The 9,335-nt window shown below is 38.1% G+C and overlaps 1 protein-coding gene across 1 annotated transcript; it reads right to left on the bottom strand.

Annotated features, from left to right (window-relative positions):
• Positions 1-2,092: 2,092 nt before the first annotated feature.
• LOC142217129 (olfactory receptor 5V1-like) lies at positions 2,093-3,016 on the bottom strand. Its single transcript, XM_075285320.1, has one exon. The coding sequence runs from the start codon at positions 3,014-3,016 to the stop codon at positions 2,093-2,095; it is 924 nt and encodes a 307-aa protein (XP_075141421.1).
• Positions 3,017-9,335: the final 6,319 nt, after the last annotated feature.

The raw sequence follows: 9,335 nt of genomic DNA, 5'->3' as shown, positions 1-9,335 counted from the left end.
CACGTAACATCTCGTGTGACTTTTCGAAGAACGGTAATGTAAACACGTCAAGATAACAATTATATATACTGTGCAGTAAACATGTAAAAGATTAATATTGTCCTCTGAGATGTTCTATGGGGAGTGATTATAAGAGTTAGGGAATAAACCTCTTACCTGAATTTGTTCCCCGTCCACCAATTAGAACAGTAGCAAGCAAAATGATTATATCTTGCAAGGAGATGAGGCTGTTATACAGGTGCAAAGAATGACACAAAAAAGGGTCCTCATGCTACAAATTTTGTGGAAATCAAAAATATCATGAAAAAATTAAAACATAACCTTTAATAATATCAGTAAAATTCGGCACAAATGGTAGATAAGAAAGGAATAGCCATGTAGTCATACAGGCAGACCCCCAATATGCTCAGTCATCTCTCAACGCGTTTCATGAAGTTCACCCATCAGGAGAGACATATGAGGAATAGCAAGCCCAAAATAAAAAAGCTTGTGGTTAAAACCTCAGTTCCTGGTGCCCCGGTGGTGTCCGTCATTATCTGGGTACTGGTGTCCACCACCAGGGTGCCAGGGATTGGTTCTGAAATTCCTCTTTCTCTTCAACAAAGTGATCTGTGGGTGTCATCTGTTATGGGCAACCTGTTTTCCACAAAGGTGCAGGTCTCAGAAGTGGAACACAGATCTGTAGTATCATATTCTGGAAATGCCATAAATGTCTACATTGTTTATATAATTTAACCCATACCTGAACAGCTTCTTTTTTTTTTTCTTTCATTTTTCCATTTATATTTTTTACCTCCTTCTACCAGATGCCATAGTTTGTTTTTTTGTTTGTTTATTTTTCCTTGCATGTTGCTTTATTTTTGTGAGATGATTTGACCTTCCTAATGGCATCATTTAACATTTTAATACATTAAAATAAAATAATAAAACATTTTTTTAATGTGTTTGTGTAGTGTGGGGAAGTTAGCTACCGAGCAAAGACAGGTACACAAAATATGCAGTAAACAGTTTTATTTAGAAAAAAAAACCTGAAAAATAAATAAACTTTGACTTCAGGCACAAAATTAGCAAAGTAAAATACAGCCTTAACTTCAGGCAAAACAAACCAAAATCCTGCTCGTCTGAGCAGCTAACTAAACAGTAACCATAAACTAACTATACGTATGGCTTACTAACAGCCACACAAACAAACCAATAAGCGCAATACAGTCTCAGCAGACTCAGGGTAACAGGACAGACCCAGACGCCTCCTCTCACTTCCTGGATCTGCCCTGGCCTCTTATGGGCCAGTAATGAACCTATGACCGACACCTGGACTGAAGCTTACTCCTGACCCACCTTAGACCACACATAGGTCAAAATATTGGTTCTGATATAGCGGGACTCCTACACTTTGCCTGTCACCTTCTCACAGTAGCCAGTTTCTATTGTGACACTCATAACTTTTTTAAATGTCCATGTATGGAATTTCAGAAGTCCTTTTTTAGGGCTTGTACATTTACTTTACATGTTTTTATTTTTTTATGTTTTTTTATGTTTCTAAATTATTCTTTTTTAAAAACCACCGAGGATGTTTGAACTTGACATCATTACAATAGTAATAGACTACAATGATACAATGCTGCCATAAACAGAGCTGAAAAGTGATATTATGGCAGTCCTGGGAATCATTAAAAAACTTCTGGTAATTACAGCAAACAAATGGCTCTTACTAAGAAAAGTGAAAGTGGCCCATCAGATTCCATGATTACATATGACCGTGACATCTGAAGGGTTAAAGACCTGTCATCAAACATGTTTCTGACCAAAGTCTCTGCGGTCTAAGAGATGGCTATGGCATCTACTGGACTTCTGAGCTTGGGCCATGTATAAGTATCTGACATCCACTATACTACTATATCACAAGTTGGTAAGGGGTTAATTTCCCCTTGGGTGGGACTGCAGAAAAATTGATTCTACACAATTCCTCCATATAATATCGTTCATAGCTGAACGTTTATCTGACAACTTGTGATCATCTTATTCGAAGAAGAATTTCCTGAACAATGACAATTCCTTTAAATAAAAACATGACATATCTTCCGGAGTGACTTCATTCTTCTCTGACTTTGCCCCCCATCAGTTTTACTATCGCTCTCTTTACATCCTTATTCCGAACACTGTATATCAGAGGGTTTAACATTGGTGTAATAATGGAAAATACAATTGAAAGGGTCAGTTCGAAGATTCGGTTATCTTTATATGGTGGCATTGTGTACAAGGACATCCAGGTGCCATAGTATATGGTGAGGACTATGAGGTGGGACGAGCAAGTGGAGAAGGCCTTTTTTCTCCCATCACTAGATTTAATATGTAGGATAACAACAATCACCCGGGTATAGGATATTATACTACACAGAAAAGGGGCAACACCAAATATTACAGCTCCAATGTAGGAATAGAGCAGGTAAGCAGGATTGGGGCAAGCAATTTTGGAAAAAGCTTTGAAATCGCAGAAAAATTGAGTGACTTTGTTAGAATAACACAAAGGTATATTAGATGTGGTCAATGTTGCAACAGTCGAATTTACAGAACCAGTTATCCAGGCAATAGCCATGAATCGGATACAGTTCTTCTTACTCAGTATACTGTGATAATGTAGAGGGTTACATATGGCGACATATCGATCATAAGCCATAATGAAGAGCAGTAGATCCTCCGTAGCAGCCACAAGTAGGAAGAAGAACATCTGGACGAAGCATTGGGTGAAGGACAATGTATAGTCACCAGTCAGTAACATGTGAACCAACTTAGGGACTGAGCTGGTTGTGTAGCAAATGTCAACAATGGATAAATTACTCAGGAATAGATACATGGGGGTGTGTAAGTGCCGATCTCTGTAGACTACAGTAATGGTGGTCGAATTAGCAAGAACTCCGATCAGGTATACCAGGACAAAGAAGACAGATAGAAAGGTCTTATTCTCTGAGTATGTAGGAAATGTCAAAATGAAGAAATTATAGGTGTAATTCTCCATATTTACGTATATTAACTGTTCATATCCTGGAGTTGTGTTCTGTGGCCTTGATGTTGCTCATATTTATTATAAATTACAGATTATAACCATCCAGGAAAATATAAATGTCAATTAGACGTTAGATCTCATATTAATACTATTTGTAGGAGAGGCAGAAAAATGAAGACTTGGCCATCATGGTTGTGACGAGAGGAGGAAATTTGTATATGGAAACATTCTGACTTCACATAGTGCACCAACCACCATGCTTTCATACAACCCTTCATACTGAAAACTTGCAAAATTATATACTATACAATGATAATTCTTCAGGGCCTTTAATATTTATTTTACATTTTGTTATGTTGTGGCAAAAATTTAAGGAAGTAGAAAAAATACTGCACAATAAGAATTCTTCTAGAACTAAAAGAGGAACAAAACAAAATCAACAAAAAAGACATGTAAATCTCGTCAATATCATGTCTATCTTGGCCAAGGTAATGCCTGTCTATTTACTATCTATCTGACACTGTGATCTGTAGTACGGGGGCACCACAAGGTACAGTTTTTGCCCCATTTCTCTTCACACTGTACACTGCTGACTTTAGGCACAACTCATCCAGCTGTTACTTACAGAAGTACTCCGATGACTCTGCTATAGTCGGCCTTATCACTGATGGCAACGATAGGGAATACAGAGATTTAAACTGGGATTTTGTTGAATGGTGCCAGCGGAACCAGCTCAGGATTAATGCTGGGAAGACCAAGGAGATGGTGGTGGACTTTAGTAAATGGAGAGGTGCTCCTGCCCTGGTGGAGATCCAAGGAACATGTATTGAGATAGTCAGGACTAGAGATGAGCGAGTACTGTTTGGATCAGCCAATCTGAACAGCACGCTCCATAGAAATGAATGGATGCACCTGGTACTTCCGCTTTGACGGCGGCCGGCCGCTTAACCCCCCGTGTGCCGGCTACGTCCATTCATTTCTATGCGAGCGTGCTGTTCGGATCGGCTGATCCAAACAGTACTCGCTCATCTCTAGTCAGGACCTATAAGTATCTGGGTGTGCTCCTCAATAATAAACTAGACTTAGCTGATCACCTGGAGGCGCTGCACAGAAAGGGCCACAGCAGACTCTACCTGCTCAGGAGGCTGAAGACTTCGGAGTCCAGGGGACACTTCTTAGGGCCTTCTTCAACTCTGTGGTTGCTTCAGCCATCTTTTTCGGTGTGGCCTGCTGGGGGAGCAGTATATCAACCAGGGACAGAAACAGACTTGACAGGCTGATCAGAAGGGCCAGCTCTGTCCTGGGGAGCCCCTTGGACCCAGTACAGGTGGTGGGTGACAGAAGGATACTGTCTGTGGTGACCTCCATGCGGGAGAACAAATCCCACCCCATGTATGGGACCTTGATGGGACTTGGCAGCACTGTAAGTGACCATCTGCTTCACCCAAACTGTGAGAAGGAGCTATCGCAGGTCCTTCCTTCCAACCGCGACCAGGCTGTATAATCTACATCAGACCAAGCGAAGATCACTCCACACAGAAAAACTAATGATTATGACGACGACCATGAAGTCTTCCTTCTTTCTTCTTCTGTTCCTTAGCTGCTATGGACTCCTAGTATATCTTCTCTTCTCAGCATATGTGTGTCTACGTCTGTATTATATTACTGTGTTTTATCCTGTATCTGTATTACTATGCTGCTGTAACATACTGAAATTTCCTCACTGTGGGACTATTAAAGGATTATCTTATCTTATCTATCTTTCTATCTATCCATTTCATATCAATCTGTTTTTCTCATGCTGTAAAAATGTCAACATTGTAAGTAAGTAACTTTCTGTATAGAACAAGAAAAAATACCTTCATGTAACATCTCATGTGACTTTTCGAAGAACGGCAATGTAAACACATCAAGATAACAATTATATATACTGTGCAGTAAACATGTAAAAGACTAACATTATACTCAGATTTTCTATGGAGAGTGATTCTAATGGTAAGGGAATAAACCTCTTACCTGAATTTGTTCCCCGTCCACCAATTAGAATGGTAGCAAACAAAATAATTATGTCTTGTAAGGAGATGGGGCTGTTATACAGGTGCAAAGAAAAGTATTCAACATCCATTACAAATTAAATTTATTATCAAAATTTATGAACTTTCATTTTTTGCAATAAACCAATCACATGTAAATAGCTCACATGTAAATAGGTGTGTAACCTTTTATTTTTTATTTATTATATTAAAAAAAAAAAAAAAAAAAAAACTTTTTACATTTTATTTAGCCCTCCCTCCACTAGGGGGCTTGAACATACAATCTTCAAATCGCTTGTGCCATAGACTGCAATACTACTGTATTCACTATGCAACCATTGAAGCCCGCTGCAGGCACACCAACATTATTGATATGTGTATTGCTTGTGATGTCTGCAGGATTTCTTGGTTTCTATTCTTGATTTACTGTATATCATTGGCTTTACATTATTTTTCTTCCCAAATTTCTAGTTGGTCCTAAGATATTTGGAAACTTATTAAAGGTTCAACACCACAACATTACAAAGTTGTTGATCCTCACACAGGGTCCAGAAGTCACAATTCTAATATAACTTAACCTGGGGAATTCTAAAATCTATGTTTGTAGCTGTCAAATGCACTGTAGTCAATGTCAGTATTAAGGTCTGATGGAAATGTGAAGATCCTGCATAGAGGGTTTGAGATGATTCATAAATTAGACATCTTTTGGAATATTTCTTTGTGGCACAATATTGCAAAACAATATAGTTGTGAAATTGTAATTTCTCATGACACCTATACAGATCTGCCATTCCTTACCTTTCCACGTGTTTCAAGATGATCAACTTTGGAAGAAAAAAACTCTTGCAATAAAAGTCCTGAAAAGTGCAAATTTTAGCTCTAAACAGGAAGGACACATCTATTTGGACATGTCCAGCCAAGACTATAGGTGAGGAAAGACACATCTGTAGGTTGCTGGGCAAACACATGGCCAAATAAAATGTTTTTTGTGAAGGGGTTGTCTCGATGTCTAATAGTTTTCTGGCTCCTTTGTTCCCTCTGGCTGTGAGAAGAAGCTACTGACTGTTGTCACATTATTTCAGAAAGAAACCAAAAAGACAGTGTATAGAAGCGTCCACATCTTGGAGCTTTCTAGAATATTCACCTGCTATGCCAAGTCTAATCTATGGAAACAACTTACCTTGACAAGGGAAATCAATGACCAATGACTTGTGGCTACAGTGATCTTAGGCACTACAATTTCACATTACGCCACTTCAACACAATATCCCAGTATCTATAAACACAGATATGTCATTTCTAGCAGTTGCTTTTGTAATTGTGATCAGTACGTCTTACCTATAAACACTAGCAGATACCTCCTACAGACCGAATGTATCTGCAAAACCTGCTATATTTATACACTGGGCATTTGTAATACCAAGTTATCTGTAGGGACAGGGGTAAATGAGTTGGGAATTAACTTACAGCTTCCTATCATTAAGAGAGAATAAATAAAGCTCTCTGTGCTCCAATAATCGTAATAGTCTTCATTTTGTGAATTGTACATTTCCCAGTTGTTCAGGTAAAAATGCTGATTTTGTCATATCATATCTGGCTAGTAGAGAGAACCTGTTTTTGTGCTTTTAACAAATGGCATACTGGTTCACAATATAGTGGACATGTAACACACAGAATTAAGTTATTTGTTTTTATTCTCCAAACATTTGGGTATATGTATACAGTATATTTGAGAAAGAGACCATCCCCGAAATGAGTCATCGAAGACATCTGCATACCTATAGTTGTTTATTGATTAATGAATCCGTAAAGGGAATTGCTAGTTGCTAGCTGCCTCGGGGTCATGTTTGATGCAGACCTTTCCTTCACCCCTCATATTGAATCACTCGCAGGCTCATGTCACCTCCACCTCAAAAACATCTCCAGAATACGCCATCTCCTTACCAGAGATACACTAAAGACACTTACTGTCTCTCTGATTCATTCTCGCCTTGACTACTGTAACTCCTTACTAATCGGTCTTCCCCTCTCTAAACTCTCCCCTCTACAATCTATTCTGAATGCAGCGGCCAGGCTCATCTATCAGGCTAGACGCTACAGCGATGCCTCGGGTCTGTGCCAGTCACTACATTGGCTGCCTATTCATTATAGAATACAATATAAAGTTATCATCCTCATCCACAAGGCTCTCCATAATGCCGCACCTCCCTACATTTCCTCCCTCATCTCTGTCTACCGCCCAACTTGTACTCTCCAGAGCAGACAATCCATTACTATGACAATTGGGAGCCTATTAAAGGCTCCCAGGCTTTTCTGGCGTTATCTTCTATTACAGGCAGCTCTATGCAGCCTGTAATTGAAGTTCTGTAATTTAGCAATTATTTGCAATACATTAGTATCATAATGTATTGCATTATTGATAAGACCCCCTGAGGTTCAAGATCTCTAGGGGGTCTAAAAATTACAGTGCAATTTTTTTTTTTTAAAGAATTAAAAATTTAAAAACTTTAATAAAAAGTGATCAAAACAATAGAAATTTCCCAAATTGGTAAATATAAAAATGAACCTAACCTATGGTATCCATGGCTCACACTGTTCTCTACCCTGCTCTGACCACCTACGCACAAAGGGATAAGATTGGGATACTCGCATTACATGCTATCTACCTACTGTAAATCAGTACTCTGGGCCTTTAGTATTTTAAGAACCTAGCACTACAACTTTCTGCACATCACCTTCTGTAATGACTAAATGTGTTGTTGATAAACTCTTTTAGCATTTAATCCCTTTCTTTTATTTTTTCCCAGGGCTACACATTGTGTAAGATAGGTCTCGCTAATGTTGCTTGCTTGTAAAAATATTCACTAAGAGGACACTCTTCTAGCTATTTCTAAAGTCTATTGGTATGTCGCTCTACACATTTTAACTTTCCAATGATTTTTATTGTAGTCAATAAATCGTTTGTCTAAATAATATGTAATATTAATATAAAGAAATGTCCTTTGTCTTCCTATTGTACTTGGTGTTTCACAGCATAACTTTTCTTTACAAAATTGTTACACAATTGTTTGACTTGTCCCATCAATGCAGTTTTTACACTGGAATTCTGTAGACTATATATGATAGGATTTAACATGGGAGTAAAAGTGGCAAATACTATGTTGATCCCTAAATCTAGAACATCAGAGTAAGGTGGTATCAGATATCCTATTAAACAGGACCCATAGTAAATGGAGACAACAGTGACGTGGGATGAGCAGGTGGAGAAGGCTTTGTTCCGACTTTCTTTCGATTTCATCTTAAAGATGACAGAAAAAATATTAACATAAGAGATAAGAGTGCACAACATTGGGATAAAGGCCAAAATCAAAATTTCTATACCTGCTATAACAAAAAACATTTGAGTAGATGTGCAGCTGGTCTTTGTTAGTGACTTAACATCACAATAGAACTGGTGGATGATGTTGGAGTGACAGGAGGACATGTTCACAGCTAAGGTTACAAACATTAAAGAATTTGAAAAGGCGGCTGTCCAAATCCCAATAGTTACCAGGGTGCAATTTTTTTGACTCATTATACGATGATAATGTAAGGGGAGGCAGATAGCGACATATCGGTCATAAGCCATAATGAATAGAAGAATTTCCTCAGCAGTCGCCACTGTAAAAAAAAAGTAAAGCTGAGTATAACATTGTGAGAAGGAAACAATATGATCTCCGGACAATAACATGTACAGTAATTTAGGAACCGTGACCGATGTATAAAATATGTCTACAATGGATAAATTACAGATAAAGAGATACATTGGTTTATGTAACTGAACTTCCAGACATATGACTGAGATAATGGAGGAATTGATAAGGACTCCAACCAAATATATCAAGAAGAAGAAAATGGAAATGAATGGTTTGCCATTGGTATCCCAAGAAAAGGGCAAAATGTAAAAATAATTAATAGCCGTTTCATTCTTCATTAGCATCTGATTAGTAATCTAGGTAAAAATCACAAAATGCGTTAATGAATTGATAAGTAAAAGCCCGGTCTTCACGGTATATTTATTGGTAATTAAAGGGTTTCTCTAGACTAAATAATTGATGACCTACCCAAAGTCCCAAAAACCCTCTTAATCTGTCTCGGAACCCATTGGTAATGGGATTCTTACTATGTGTATGTGATTGATACCATATACTTACATGAACACCTCATTTTCATGTACATTTTTATTCTATCAGTGTGTCTTTTGAGTATGGGAGGAAATCCATGCAAACACGGAGAGAACATATAAACTCCTTGCAGAT

This window comes from Leptodactylus fuscus, chromosome 8, assembly GCF_031893055.1.
Source record: "Leptodactylus fuscus isolate aLepFus1 chromosome 8, aLepFus1.hap2, whole genome shotgun sequence".
Lineage (NCBI taxonomy): Eukaryota > Metazoa > Chordata > Amphibia > Anura > Leptodactylidae > Leptodactylus > Leptodactylus fuscus.
The sequence above is the reverse complement of the archived record's forward strand: the minus strand, read 5'-3'. Positions and strand labels throughout refer to the sequence as shown.

Coding starts and splice junctions, on each gene's coding strand:
- LOC142217129 (XM_075285320.1), bottom strand. CDS start 3,016: ATGGAGAATTACACCTATAATTTCTTCATTTTGACATTTCCTACATAC.